The sequence below is a fragment of the Lampetra fluviatilis genome, chromosome 10, assembly GCF_964198595.1.
Source record: "Lampetra fluviatilis chromosome 10, kcLamFluv1.1, whole genome shotgun sequence".
In the NCBI taxonomy this organism is placed as follows: domain Eukaryota; kingdom Metazoa; phylum Chordata; class Hyperoartia; order Petromyzontiformes; family Petromyzontidae; genus Lampetra; species Lampetra fluviatilis.
Genome location: NC_136284.1, coordinates 3,667,464 through 3,683,533, shown reverse-complemented (window position 1 = coordinate 3,683,533; position 16,070 = coordinate 3,667,464). Strand labels below are relative to the sequence as shown.

The following is a 16,070-nucleotide window of genomic DNA, read 5'->3' as shown; positions in this document are numbered from 1 at the left end:
CGTTCACACGGAGCAAGCGCGCCTGAGACACGTGGCGCCGGCTTCTTGGGCGAGGCGATTCGAGAGTTTATGGACCGCGGCGTTTTTTGACCTACACAAATAAATATTTTATTAATACGCCGTCCATACAAAATGTTCATTGCTTTAAAAGAGCCAATTGATTCGGGCATGCATTGTCACGGGATCTGAGCACGTGTGCAAAGTTTGGAATTGATTGGACAACAGGAAGTAGACTAACTTTTGATTACAAGATTTGACCACGACAAACGCAAGTCACACAGGTGCCTTGCCGATGGGCGGCGCCCCTTTCTCCTCACGCGTGCCCTAGATTGAGGAGTTCACCTGGGGAGACGTCGGTGGCTGGACGGGGAAAGGTGGCGCCAACCTTGGGACTAAGCGGTGAGCGGCCGTGTCGCTTGCGGAATCAACGTGGTGACCCCCCCCCGCCCCAGACGCCACCGAATGGCTTTCCTACTAACTCTGTACAAGTACGCAGTGAATAAGTAATATTGAAAAAAAGTTTTTTTAAACCACGCTTTAATGAAATGTACCGTACGAGTAATGGCCGAACTTCAAAAAGTGTCCCCGAAGCTTGCCATCACGTAAGGGGCCGTGGTGATTTACAGCCAACGTGAGTTGAGCGTGGACAATTAGACCCAAGCCGAAACATAACATATAAAAAACATGGTTTAAAAATATGTTTTGTTATTTTTAATGATAGAATATAGTATTGTCATCAGTGTGAAATAAGTATACCAAGTTTGCAGTCGATACCACATTGGGAAGTGGATTAAAATTGAGTTACAAGATTTGAGGATGCGACAACAACAACAGACAGAGTGAGTTAATAGAAAGCGTGTAATAATAAAACCCGTCCATTGCTCTCACAAATGGCCACACGAGATGCAAGAGGGATCGCGCGATGCCTGTGTGTGCCTCTCTGTACGTTGTGCCTGTTTTTTGTGCCTTCTCGCGTGGTCTCCGTGCCTCGAGTTCGCGTGGCTTGGCGCAGATGCCACGGTGAAATCGCCGCCAATTAGCGGACAAAGGCAGCTGTTTATACGCATGCGTGCACGTCTCTATAATACTTGCATTCATATTTTAAGTATTTCCAGGGCTTTTTTAAAATCATCACTGAATATTTTTTATGTGACTGGTGAACTGGAGTACGCACAATGATCTTCTTTCGCACCATACATAACCTACCACGTTTATCGGAGCTGTGACTAATAGTGAGAGCCATAGTGAGAAGTATACTGGATGAAGTGTTCCAGATGCATCCATATATTTTGGGTGGCTAACCTGGGACAGACCCAGCTGAATATTCACCCTGTGTGTACCCAGAGCACTGGCTAGGTTTGTATATACACACCAAACTGACTGCTTGTTTGCCCGGCCTTCTCTTATGAAGGGTACCTGAATATTCGTTTAAGAATCTATATATAAATATATATGTATTTTAAAAAAAATCACGTATCTTACGTAATTTTTTCAGGACCCTACCAAACACATGTATGGCCGGAATCGTGGAGCAGATTAAAAAGCACAAGATATCAGCCCTCCTCATTATCGGTGGATTCGAGGTGAGCTGTCACGTCCCATCATGTTTGGCGTGCCATTTGCACTTTTTTTGCCGATGCTTTTAATAATAATTATCCAGACAATTACGTTTGGCCTTTCAGGAGTGTACTGCGTGTGGGGTGGAAACTGGAGTAGCCTACAAAAGTACAAGACTCAAAGGTCCACACAGATGGGTGTATGAACACCTCTTGCTGCACCGACATCTGGCAGACTCCCAGCTCGGTGGACTCAGGACTCTCACAAATCTTGATCTACCAACCGTTGCCACCGCTGCCAACCCTTGTACCCATTTTCAGCAATATTGACGTTTTGTTCGTTGTTGTTGCTGCTGTGCCCATGCAGCACCACGCATCTCCCGTGTAAGACAGCCGGGCAACTGGCTCAACGGGACCATCATTCGTGCAAAACAAATCAAAATTAACTTCGGGAGCCACTGGGTCACTGACATGCGCCACTGCACCCTGCTGACGCATCGTCTGGCTTGCGCCCTGGAAATCGTTGCTGAGCGACGTAAGCGGCCGCCCGTGTCGTTCCTGGCGTCCGGGTCGTACGCTCAGAACAGCAGTGGAAGACGCTGGGGTCACGTGTTATGGGTGCGTGTGTGTGTGTCGCACAGCACAAGTGTGTGCATGTTTCCCGCACTGGCAGAGTGGGGAGCACCGTCGGCGGTGCATGTGCCCATCATCTCAGTCAGTGAACCCATGACCTCCTGGGTCTGTCCATTGAACTTGCCAGCGAGCCTCTGACACGCGTGACCTCCTAAGCGCAGCTAGACTGGCGCACGCACTGCGGTGATGTCGCCGGAACTTATGGACGAATGGCGGCTCACGAGCCTCCAGCTGGGTCAGGGGCTGTCGACGCATTAGGCAAATTAGGCAGGGTCCACTTTGATGGGAGGTGTCGCCATGCCGGTCACTTGAGCCACTGCTGACCACTGCTCCGTGACGGAGAGTGGCGCTGGCGTTGGTTGAGTGGCCGGTCGAAGTGGGGCCTCATTTGAACTTCGAGGTCAATGTCCTTGAACACCACGTGGGCCAGTGTCGCCTGGCTCGGCGAGATATTAATCTCGCAGGCGTCCCCGCCAGGCCATGGAGGGCGCCATGCAGCTGGCGAGCGGGCGCGGGCAGCACGAGGAGCTGTGTATCCCCATGTGCGTCATCCCCGCCACCATCAGCAACAACGTGCCCGGCACGGACTTCTCCATCGGAGCCGACACCGCCCTCAACACCATCGTCGAGGTAAAAAGCACCCTCTCCTTCCGTGTGTTCATTCAATCTCCCGGTTACTGATGCCACAAAAGCTTAAGAGAGGCAACTGCCCATTAATTTCGTGGTAATTCTGGAATGATGTGGATGAGTATTTAGATCAGCCGCCGAAGTGTATTGTGGCACTAACCGTCGGCGAGTGAGGAGTGGTCCGTAAAGGTGCGAAGGGGCACGGTTCATCAGCAGCCCAGATAATCCACGCACGGGGAATCGAGAGGTAACTCTACGGGAAAACGTGTGGCCTGCTCATGTTCGGTAAAGCTACGCAGAATATGAGAGCAAAATCAGTGGCTCGTTGCAAGAATCACCTAAAATGGAATTTCGCTTGTATCATTAGGGGCCGTCCTTAAATGACGTCACGCGATTTTGAACGATTTTTGACCCCACCCCACCTCGTCACACGGCGTCACAAACAGTCAGACCCCCCCTCAAATATGACGTCACAAAGATCTGCCCCCCCCCCCAACCATATTTCCATTTTGAAAATAACACATGCTTCAAATCGCTTTAAACTATTTTCATTGAGTGCGTATTTAATGTGGCGCTGTACTTTGATGTTGTAGGAGTGTTGTTATAACAATTAGTGTTGTTATAACAATTCTATATTTATTTAAAGTTGCGCATTTTGATGTGACGTCACATTTCTCAAACCCCACCCCCCCCTCGTCGCACATCGTCACAAATGTCTGACCCCCCCCTAAGGTGCGTGACGTCATTTATGGACGGCCCCTTATTAGCTGCAGTATAATTTTAAGGGGGGGGGGCTTCACGTATTTTATACATCTGGTCACAGAAGCGCTGTAAAGGTGAGATCATGTTACTTACTATACACCCTAAATATAAATGAGCAGGGGGGGGGGGACCTAATAATGGCAAATGGTAACGATGAGACCATCCAAGTGGACCTTGGAGATTGAGTGTCACATTGGAACGTGCGAGGGGTGTGGCACCTTACAGAAGGAAGTGCCAGCCACTCAGCCACTCACTCATGAACTCACGCACCTATCCACCCATGTAAGTATGTATGTTGAACTTCTTTCACACCGTATGTAGCCAACCGTGCTGATCGGAAATGCGGGGGAAGGACAACAAACTAAACACGAAAAGCTATTTTAAACAAATGAGTTTTCAAAGACAAAGATCTCCCATATAGTCAGCACCTACGAAGGCGAAAGCGGCACACGAGGGGGTGGGTGGCCAGCACCACGCCCGACTGCCTTTGTCTCCCGAGTATCAATGTTTACACGCAGCACCAGGTACTCATTTGAGGCCCAGGACTGGTTCAGATAATCGTCACGAGTGTTGGCCACGAGCGGGAATCGAACTCGGGCCGGCGGGTTCGTAGTGCAAGCGCGCCAACCGCTGACACAACCGCGACCCATCCACGAACCCACCCATCCACCCATCCACCCACCTACCCAACCCAACCCACTCGCACTTATTCTTTCACCCACCCACAGTGGTGCCGACAATGCATGATCTCTGTGAAATCTCCGCGCCTGCCCCGCGCTTCCAGACCTGCGACCGCATCAAGCAGTCGGCCAGCGGGACCAAGCACCGCGTGTTCGTCATCGAGACCATGGGCGGCCATTGCGGGTACCTGGCAACCATGAGCGGCCTGGCCGCTGGGGCCGACGCCGCGTACATCTTTGAGGAGACCCTGACGATCCACGACCTGCAGGTAACGAAAAGCCCAGAACCGTTCTCGTCGATAACGGCGCATTTCCCTTAAGGGGGGGGGGGGGGGGGGGGGGCAACGTTATCGACCAGCTGTCTTCAAAAGACACCTGGCCATCCTGGAAGAGCAGGCCAAATACCCGCCAGAGTTCCCTCTAGTTCGAGGAGGCCCTTCCACCAGCAGTAGTCTGAGCAAGCAAAACCAAAAGCTATGTTTTATTTCACCAGATAAGGCCCATCGAGCTATATAGCTCTTTTCCAAAGTGATCTGGCTCTCACAAATGAGAGCTCACCGAAGTGGCTTATCACGTGGAAATGCATCGCAGCCAAATATCCTAAACGCACGTTCATACTAAATGTGGCAATTCCAGATTTTCACCATTTTGCCTTTCCACCTATTGACGAGCAAGTTGGGTTTTTGTTAATTGTGCTTGTGCACCACCACGGACGCAGCATGGTACGTTTATTTATCGTAAAATCTCCTAGACCTGCAGGTGCAAGCTGCCACCCGATTTCAGAGAGGCCGTTACGTTCATCCATTTTCCAGAGTAGGGTTTAGCTCTCGGCGTGTTGTTCGGCACGACGTCCGACGTTTCACTCCACCTGCCTGGACAGCTTCTTCAGGAACTGAATGTTGGAGAGAAAAAGCTGCACATCTGCAACAGCCTTACGCAGCAGAGCAGAAACTGGTACCACATGAGGTCGCAAAACTTTTAAGTGATACCAATTTTTTTTTATGACCAATAAAAGTGGTTATAATTGAGTGAATTATGCGATAACCGACTCGTTTCAGAAGGCTAACACGTAATTAAATTTTTAAATCCTCCTTGAAATTACCCCTTATGTACAGGCCTGGCAATTTGTGCAGCTTTTTTTGAGATGCGGTCGCAGAATGATAATTCCCCATTTTATTATACTGCAATGTAATTCACTTAAATTTGTCGTATTAATCAATTGGTACGACGAACCTTATGTGGTACCAACTGATGGCATACTTGAATCTGTGCTCGGTGATGTAAAACATCTGTCGTGGCATCGATGACAGTGGTACAGGGCAAACAACACTCAGGGTGTATTACAGAAACCACTTGACATTGGTTCTTGATCTCACAGAAAAAAACGGATCGAATTGCGTGTGCACCGATCAATAGTTATTTTTCTTTTCGCGTACCGCATGTTGTAGTTGATAAAAACAAAAAATCAACACATTCCTCGATAACGCCGTGGAACTTTAAAGGAAAAATGTATAATGGGCGATGTTTTGGGCAATGTTGGAGTCCATTTGATTGTATGTAACTCTCCGCAAATGACGACAGCGATAGAAACATTTTATTACTAGGTGACTTTTGTGGCAACGGCTCTTCTTCATAACCGATAAATCCACTGTGGAGATATCGCAATGGAGGCTTTATACGACCCTGGAGAAATTCGATGCTTAATAAATCTGGCGTTCACTGCAACGGCACAATTGCAGCGGTACAATAAAAAATATTTTCAAATCCAATCTGTAAATTTAATTAGATGCTTGTTATTGTAGCCATGAACTTGTAACAGAACATCACTTTAACGTGACACTAATTGGTGCATTGCTAGTAATCAACGCCACGATCATGACGTGGCCCTCTCTGCTATCTTTGCGTTCAGGCCAACGTGCAACATCTGACGGATAAAATGAAGGGCTCGGTCCGTCGCGGTCTCATCATCCGGTGAGTGGCGCTCTCGAGAGCACAACGCCGTTACAATCGCGCGTCGCGGATTTGGCTGGGGCGTTTTGCCGTCGCCTTGGCGCCGTTTGACTCCCCGCGCTCTCGTCACGACAGCAACGAGAAGTGCAACGCCAACTACACCACGGACTTCATCTACAACCTCTACTCGGAGGAGGGCAAGGGCGTCTTCGACTGCCGCAAGAACGTGCTGGGCCATATGCAGCAGGTGCGCGGGGGACTTCTCCTCCTGTGGCGAGACGTGAACTGCCTTGTCTGGTGTACAGGAGGTCGTGGGTTCGATCCCGACCCTGACGCCTGCTGCTGTATATTTGGAGTTTGCGTGTCTCTCTCTCTCTCTCTTTCCCTGCCGTCGCGTGGATTTTTCTCCGGTCCTGCGGTTTTTTCCTCCACATTTAGAAGCATGTGTTTAGAGTGTTTGGCTGATATAAATGTTCCCACGATGAGCCACTTCGTTGAGCTACCATTGGTGGCCAGGTCGCTTCTGAAAAAGAGCTACACAGCTCAGTGGGCCTTACCTGGTGAAATAAAATAGAATGGAGTTTTTAGTTTACAATTTAGACTTTTTAGCGCTTGAAAAAAGCAAGAGGCTACAATTGTATTTTTAATGTTGTAAGCCATTTCACGGCATCCGGGGTGGTGGCTGAGTGGAGTAATCCACTCTAGTTACACCAGAGTATGTGATTATATTGGAAAAGCTGAGTGGAGTCGTCTGCTCGTTACACCAAAGTACGCGTGGTTGTATTGCGGTAGCTGAGTGGAGTAGTTCAACCAGAGAGCACGTGGTTATCTTGGGCAGCCATCAGTGATGTGCGCCTGATGGTTTGCACCTCACCACATTCGCAAGTTTGGTAGGGTCCCTGATCGTTACGGTTATGGAGAAAATATCGACACCTTGCACGTGTAGTTCGGACACAGTTGAGAGCGGTCCACTGTCCACTTACCTATTTATCAGTGGCATAGCTATCAAGCGTGCAGGCGGTGCAACTGAACAAGGAGCCCTCGGGGCCAGAATGGTCCAAGCGCCGGAATGCGAAGGAGAGGACATTTGAAAGAAGGTCCCATTTTCACTCGTCGTACAGAGGGCTCATGCCAAGCGCGCAAGGTCATACTGCTCTTTATCATTAAGTTATCTACGAACTGAACCTAATTGCATTTTGCTACCCTTGACATAACAATAGCAGCAATGTAATTGATTTATTCAGGAAAGCCTCGTTTGAATGATTACTTCTCAATTACCGCGGTATGCAAATTGAAAACTACACTTCATGCTCAGAATACGCACGTAAAATAGATTTATCGAGTCATGTTAACAGTGTATCGCCATTGCTTCGTGGAAACTGTGTGGCCACTACATATTCTGCTTGCACTGGGCCGTGGATAAACAATTATGAAACAATCTTTTCGTAATAACAGCGCAGGCCGGAAAGCCATACGTTTCAGACAACACACAAAGTGTGCGTGAAAAGCACGCGGCCGTTTGTGCACATGGGGAGAAACAAAATACCCATCAGCATTTCCTGAAGTCTATTCCATCCTGAAGTGCTGATGATGATGATGATTATTTTTTTTTTGCCTACGCACATATGGCCGTGTGCTTTTTATTCATTTCCCTATCTTGCTTGAAAAAATTATGGATTGATAGAATCATGACCCTGACACCATGACAATTCACTACATCGTGACGGAAGTCAGTCAGTGCATCGCCATTGCTCAGTAAAAGTATCGCTTCATCCGTAACATGATTTATTCGCTGGAGTAAACACAATCAGAATACTGGGGGGAATAATATGAGCTACTAGCTTTACTACCCGGCTTCGCCCGAGACTTGGAGTTTTGTCTTGGATTAATACACGGCCTACGCGGAGGGTTGGGGGGGGGTATGCGTGACGTCAGCAGGCACACTGCATGACGCTGCCGCATGCGAGTGACATCACAGATGTGACGTCACCGCTCACTTGCCGTGCAAAATATATCCATTTTTGCGCCCCCCCCCCCCAATACAAAATGTATACAGTCTGGAAGCTACCCACATGTCAAATTTCAAGTTTGTTGCATGTCGGGAAGTATGCTAAACATTTCGAACAGACACACACATTCACAAATTTCCCTTTTATATATATACATATATACAGCTCTTTTTCACAGATGCCCAGTAGGGGCGAGTCAGAAATGTACAACAACAAATCAATACGAAAACACGATCGGAGTGTAAAGTGTAGGAAAGGAAAACACATCACAAAAAATATGTTTATTTTACCAGGTCAAGCCCACTGAGCTATTGGGGGTTTTTATTGTCAGAAGCGACCTGGGCGATCGTTAACCTTCTGCTGCACCGCTGTTTGCGTGCCCACAGGGTGGCCGCCCAACCCCCTTCGACAGGAACTTTGCTACCAAGTTGTCTGCCAAGGCGGTGATGTGGATCTCCAAGAAGCTGGATGAAACCTTCAGACAAGGTGAATGACAGCAACTGTCCCCCCACCCACCCACCCACGTGACCCACCACCGCTCTCCTCTTTCACCTTAGGCACAGCAGCAGCCTGCTATCGTGCCTGATGGTATTGAACAGATCGTGCCGTCTCGGAGTGAGAGTTTTTGTGCCCACAGATCTCCATCTTTGTCCTCCGCCGTCCTCAAACATTCTCTTCTGTCTTGACACCTCTCCGCTCCTTGATGTTTATCAATCAAGTTTGTGTTTCTTCGTCACCCTCGTGTCCCTTATTCTACACGCCGTCTCGTGCATGTGCAGAAATGTTGACAACCATTTGGTTGGGTTTTGTTTGAGCAGTCAAAGAGGAAAAGCATGCCACAGGCCAGAGTGGAAATTAAGAACACGGTGGCGGTATTGTGAGGCCCTGATCCAGCGGCATCGAGTACATTAACCATGCAAGGCGAAACTAATATTGCAACTCTAGACCGAATGTGACGGTGCACATCGATGAGACGAACTGCAGGTGGCAGTGAATTCCCTGGCGTGTCTCTGAAGGCACGACACAGGGACAGAAGACACCAGAGGGCGGGCTCGCTCGATAATATAACCAATGACTTACATTATCCCTCAAGCCGAGTAGAGCCGTCAAGTCTCACGCATTCGCACACACGCAAAATCATCGCTCACATCAATACATTGCTGGATGATGCAGGCCTCCCCATTCACTGCTATTGACGAATGTGATACGATTTTGGTTAATTGTTTGCAACTGCCAACGCGCAGTGCCACCAAATCATTTGCAGTTCGCGTGAGCTCTTCAGCCGCTAGAGACCGCTACGGTCATCGCAATGCCAACATTTTTAATTGACATTTGAATGGAATTGTTACGTAAGTAGATGGACGCTTCGCCAATAGCGACCTCTAGTGGCGATGACCGCGAACTGATCGGGTTCGACTCGCACAGGGTGCGATCAACTTTCTAGTACGGAGGGTGAAATAGAATGTTCACTTGCCCACACTGACCAGTGTGGTGAAGTATGGTCAAACAATCCCCATGACCGACACAGCATGATGTCTTCATCCAATATTTTTCTATTGACATTTAACTGAAAATAATATCACGTGAACACGTGGAGAGGCGGTATTGCCTGAATGTGTGACATGCACTTTGAAATAATTATGTTAATAATTATTACGAGTGTTACCTTGGGAAGCTTCGCGGAGTCCAGTGACTATTTTTCAGGAGGTTCCTGCTGCCAGAGCGCCACGGTGGCTAGGAGATGTTAACGACCTCGCCTGGTATACAGGAGGTCGTGGGTTCGATCTCGACCCTGACGATGCCTGCTGTATATTTGGAGGTTGCGTGTTCTCCCCGTGGTCGCGTGGATTTTTATCCGGGTTCTCGGGGGTTTCCCTCCACATTTAGAAACATGCGTTTAGAGTATTTGGTTGTGAAACAAATTCCACGTGATAAGCCACTTTATTGAGATATCAATTGTGGCCAGGTCGCTTCTGAAAAATAGCGATATAGTTCAGTGGGAATTGCCATGTACATTTTTTTTTAATTGTTCATAGCTTAATAGTTTACATTGGGATATGTGGCCAACTCCAGAAATTAGTGTTTGGCTTCTTGTGGAAAAAAAAACAGAACCTGGGGAAACCCCACACGCATAGGAGGGGGTGACACTCAAAGATCCGTACAGATAGATTCAAGAATCCATTGCTGGTGTTCTCGCAGCCAGCCTCAACCCTACGACACCTCGGGTCTGAGTCCAGAACAACGCGTGCAAATGCTATAAACGGCATGATTTGAGACTCGTCGTAACTCACATCCGATAAAGACATTAAGACACACCTCATCTTGTTAAAACGGAACTTAGGGATGGTCATTTGTTAGTCAAAAAACATCAACCGAATACTACTAATATAACATCATTGATGACAACATTAACATCACTAAGATTTCTAAAAGTAATACCATTAATAACAAATATAATTAGCATTCAAAATGTATCTACTTGCCCTAGACTGGCTAAAACGCAGAGTGGGGGGGGGGGTTGATGTCACGGCTGCTTTGTGACGTCATGACGGCAATATTGCTTTTGTGACGTCATAGGGTGGGGGGGAGGTGTTCCTGGCAGCTGATTGGCCGGTGCAGTGGGGAGTGATGACGTAATCCGTCGCAACCATGCCATGCCCACAGCATTGCAATCACACGACGACGCCTGAATTTCGTTTGAATGTGTTTACGTTTTCTCTTGCGACATTTACGATATTACTATCTCGTCTTATATAGATTCATGCAGCGCTTTACAATACATTAATTCTAAAGTTGTACATTCGATGCTAGTGGTGAACATAAAGAGTTAAAAAGTGGTGGTGTAGTTATAGTGACAGTAATGATAGGAGTAGTGACAGTGGTTGGGGAAGGCCTGATCATAGCTGGGGGGCCAGGTCAGGGAGTAGCAGCCGTAGGATTTGGCAAGAGGATAAGAGATGGGGGTTGTTACTGGTTGGAACCTCCTGGTTACATCAGCCCACAGGGGATTATTGTGTCCGTCCGTCCGTCGTGCAGGGAGGGGCTGGGTGGGGAGGGGCTGGGTGGGGAGGGGCTGGATGGGGAGGGGAGGGTGGGGATGGTGGGGAGGGGCTGGGTGGGGAGGGGTGGGGCTGGGTGGGGAGGGGCTGGGTGGGGATGGTGGGGAGGGGCTGGGTGGGAGGGGTGGGGCTGGGTGGGGAGGGGCTGGTCACCCCGTGGTGCCCTTATAAAACTCAACGTTTAACCTACTCACGCCGGCTTGTGCCCGCTCTCACAGTCAGGCATATTTGCGGAATACACCACGCCGCCGTTGACCCTGGCCATTGACCGAGCAACCCAACGTTCCTACCAGCTCCCTCCGCAGGAATGTGTTAAGGGAGGGACGGAAGCAGCTTATGGTGAAGATGAATGTTTGATGTGCTGCAGTGGGAGGTTGTTCCCGTGGAAGCGGAGCGGGAAGGGAGCATGAACGAGAGAGCGAGGCTGGGCACAGTGCGAGGGAGTTACAGAGAGGGACGCTAGAGACTGGGAGCGTAGAGGACGGGATGGGGGACAGACTAAGTAAAAGATGAGAGAAGCAAGATATGGTGGGTCAAGGCAATGGGAGGTGGGGGGGGGAGGACATTTGTAGACGAGAGTGATGAGTTTCAAAAAAAGACAGCGATAGTAGACAGGGAGTCAGTGGAGTTGGGAAAGTCGAGCGGAATTGTGGGGGAAGGTTTTAAACAGGCCGAGGCATTTTGTGTCTGTTGGAGAGGAGTGAAGACGGATACAGAAAGGTCAGATTTTGCGTTTTCAGGCCCCTTGCTACTAATCCCAAGCCATCCCTCAATAAAAAACTCACCTGCCTCAAGCCTGCCGTTGTAAATTCAAAACTTATTATGAGGGTGCATGCATTTATCCAGGGGGATAAATAATGATCTACCCTGAAGGTGCAATTCCAGGGGATGAAGCAGACGTTATTCATCAAATCACACCCTGCATTCATGCATCCCATACCCTGAGTGCAGTACATGTACAGGCCTTTGTCAATCCACTGCTGGATGAGGGCCTCTCCGTGCCATGCAGTTCGTGGAGGCAATTTGTCTGCAATTCCGCACGCTGTGTAGTATGGGGAGTTGAATGTGGGGAGCGTACACCGTGGGGACATAGAAGTACAGTCCACCAATGGATTTTGCTATTCCGCCCTCGGCTGCCAAGAGCATTGCCCTACAGCAGTCTATACCATCTGTGTTGTGCATGGTGGTCACCCACAGAAGCACAATCCAGGCTCACGCCTGCTTGGCTTCTGATGTCAAGTGATTTGGTTATAGGCTTTGTGCAGAAGAGAGAAAAGATATTGTATTTCTGTGGGTTCCTCATTTCCCTTTAAATGGATGGTGTGATGGATGGATGGATATATATAACCGCATGAGATCTTACACCGAACCCCTATCTCCACATTCCTCAGCGAAGCCTCACTTGCAGGCTCAAGGAAGGTCAAAACACCAGCCAAATCAAAACACTCCACACAATCAAAACATTTACAGAGAACTGGTAATGCCAGTCATCATTTACCTCAATTATTTAAATTGTCAAGTCATTAATAATAACTGCAGGGATGGAAGCCTCCCCGTGCTGTGTCGGGCATCGTGGGTTTGTCCAACCATACTTCACCACGCTGGTCAGTGCTGGTTGGTGAACAGAGGAGCCTCGGCCGAGAATTAAACTTCGCTTGCCGGATTTATAGTGGAGAGCACTAAAGACTGCACCACCTGCAAATGTAGTAAGTCATTCAGCATCACGATACACTTAGAGGTGTTGGGGAGTGGTTGGTTGTAACAGTGCATTATTAGCCTGGCAACCTGGGTTCGATTCGCAGCAAACAGCAAATATCATTTGCGAGTAATATCTGAAGCTCAAACTAAAAAAATATGAGACCCCCTTATTTTTCACTATCACGTTCCAATTATGCAACAGCACTCCAACCGCACATTTATTTCCTTTTTATAGTCAGCATTATAATCCCCTGCAGTCCGCCTTCAACGCCAATTCTAGGAGTACGTACGATTCCAGCTGTGCCCGTCCAGAAATGATCTTCGTTCGTTTAGCGGAAAACAATTGCAAATCATTTTGAAGTGGCCAAAGCTTGGCATTCCAGCATCAGGGGCCCTCCGCCTTAGCGAATGGAGCCACGCCTCAGCTATCAACGGTTCATCCCCCGCAGCAGCTGCGGTTTGTGACACGACCGATCGCTGCCCGTGCTGTTTCCCGACAGGCCGCGTCTTCGCCAACTCGGATGACTCGGTGTGCCTGTTGGGCATGCGCCGCCGCGCGCTCATGTTCCAGCCCATCAACTCGCTCAAGGATCAGGCCGACTTCGTGTGAGCCTCCCCGCCTCGCCGCACCACGCACCGACGCCGCACCGACGGCGCAGCAACGCCTCGCGCAGACCTCGTCACGTTTACGTCCACCGCTCGTCGCGCACCGCAGATAGCGGCTTGCCACACAGACGGACAGGATGGACGGACGGGCAGATGAATGGATGGATGGATGGACAGACGAACAGACGGACAAAAATATATGGGTAGACGCATGGATGGATGGATGGATGTATGGATGTATGGATGGACAGGTGGACAAACACACGGAAAGATGTCGACATCAAAGTACAAACGGAATGCGTGATTATTCAGATGGGCAGCCAGGCAGATGGATGGATAGACTGATAGATATACGGACAGCCGTACAGGAGCTGGTTTGTGAATGTGTGTGTCCCAACAGACGCCGCATTCCCAAGGAGCAGTGGTGGCTGAAACTGCGCCCCATGCTCAAGATCCTGGCCAAGTACAAGATCAGTTACGACATCACCGATCTGGAGGGACACCTGGAGCATGTGCAGAACCGCCGGGACTCCGAGTCCACCAAGGTCTAGTGAAGCCGGCCTGGCCACGCTGGCACCCACGCCCACATTTAGACTGACACTCACGCTCACGCCGCACCCACGTGTCATTCGAACGGCACTCACAACACGCCAATCAAGGGATTAATTTCAGCCGGGTCTGTCTGTGGGTTGGGAAACTCTTGCACAACACATTCAGTTTACTTCTCGCTTTGGATGTGGCTTCTAGTGACATTTGGAATGGAACTCAGCCACCTTAGTTCAATTCCGGGCCACGGTCAACATCAGTGGGGGAAATCTGAACCGGTCCTGGGGCCTCACCAAGTGAGAAACGAAGCCCTGCACTCACACTGCCACTCCTCCGGCGCATCATTCACACCGTACTCGACTCGAACCACACTCACAACACACTTATCCATTACTCCACTCGCATTTCATTGTGTTTTCTTCCTCTCTGAGTGTTTTGTATGGCTGCACAGTAAAGCAATGAGATGCATTGGCAACGCATGGCATGTCGAAAACCGCACGACTTCGGAAAACCAAAACACCGTCGCGATGACAGAATAGCAAGGTGCAGGCACGCTTCAGCAAATACGGCCCCTCTTAAAAAGGGAGAGCAAATGCTGCTTATGCCTGCGTGGCAGTCAGGTACCATCCTTACTTTTGAGCGTCTGACTGCATGGCCATCCACAAAATAAACAAACGCAGTAACGTTGGGTGGCTATCCGCAGCTTCCTACAGAGTTTTGAAACCTCTCTTAGATTCTGCGATGCCAAATTCTTGAAGCCGCTTCATTGTAAATTCGTGAAACAATCGTTAAGGAAGTTGAGACTCCTCTCTGCCACTGTTTTGAAGTTTTACTGCATCCAAAATGTTTTATTTAACAGGGTCTCTTCCAGCACATGGCCCTCGGCTCCGGCTTGGTCAGAGGAGTGATGGCACTTGTTATGCCATCGTACCCCTTTCGAAATAAGCAGACATTTACCATAATGTCTTACGTCTATCTGCACGTGCTAAACAACGGACACCTTATCTATTGTAATTAGAAAACATTGAAGTGATACTTTTACTGCGCTGTGCGATTCCCTTTACATTTGTGTGATGTGTTTCCCGGCTGCGCCGCACGTTGCGTGGCGCGATGTCTGACTTCGCGAGCCGGACAGCACCGCTGAGAAAACCTACACCACGCATAGTTGTTCAATTAAATGTATCATGAAAATACATGTTCAAAAATAACAACATGAAAACATGCTCGCGTAAAAAACAACACGTGAAGCCTTGTGCAACTTGCCTTTATCGGCAGCGAGACGTCGTGGCGCTGAATGCATTCAAGGGGCTCTGTAACGGCGCACGGCACGGAAAACAGCTGAACATCAAGCTTCTTTGTTTGTAACTTGCGTGGCGCTAATTTATCAAAAAATGTACATTGATAGATTGGGAATGTGCGAGGAAATGCACTGAAAATAAAAACGCAACTAAGGTTACGAAGCGCATGTTTTTGTTTTGTTTCTGCGTGTTTGTTAGCAGTGAACTCAACATGCTGTGTTGTGCTTGTACGCGTCACAGATCTCGCACTCAAAAATAGGGGCAGCGTGTGTTACTTGGGTTTCTAAAAAAATAATAACACGACGATAGCCCTCTGTCAATTCACTGCTGGATGAAGGCGTCCCCATGCCGTGTGAGTGACCGGGGATCTTTGACCATACTTCACCACGCTGGTCAATGTGGGTTGGTGAAGCGGTGACCCAGTACTTGATCAGATATCGCTCGACAAAGTGACGTCATCCATGGCCCGAGAATCGGATTCAGGGTTCAGGGTTCAAAGCACGGTGGGATTTTCCCCTGGGTATACACATATTCTGAAGAGTAAATATCAATTCAAACAGACGTTTTTTAGTTTCTCGTACGATTCCGATTAAGTTACTGTACTCAAGTTGTTCAACCTCTCACTCTGCCAACCGACCACATAGTG

At 48.8% G+C, this 16,070-nt stretch overlaps 1 protein-coding gene across 1 annotated transcript in view; it reads left to right on the top strand.

Annotated features, from left to right (window-relative positions):
- Window positions 1-15,582, top strand: part of LOC144934434 (ATP-dependent 6-phosphofructokinase, muscle type-like) — a 37,530-nt gene extending 21,948 nt beyond the window's left edge. The window contains exons 14-22 of the mRNA XM_078860184.1: window positions 329-399; window positions 1,496-1,583; window positions 2,667-2,819; window positions 4,363-4,527; window positions 6,168-6,229; window positions 6,344-6,455; window positions 8,604-8,703; window positions 13,475-13,580; window positions 13,981-15,582. Coding sequence (XP_078716310.1) covers window positions 329-399; window positions 1,496-1,583; window positions 2,667-2,819; window positions 4,363-4,527; window positions 6,168-6,229; window positions 6,344-6,455; window positions 8,604-8,703; window positions 13,475-13,580; window positions 13,981-14,131 — 1,008 coding nt within the window. The 3' untranslated portion in view covers window positions 14,132-15,582. The remainder of the gene's footprint in view (window positions 1-328; window positions 400-1,495; window positions 1,584-2,666; window positions 2,820-4,362; window positions 4,528-6,167; window positions 6,230-6,343; window positions 6,456-8,603; window positions 8,704-13,474; window positions 13,581-13,980) is intronic.
- Window positions 15,583-16,070: the final 488 nt, after the last annotated feature.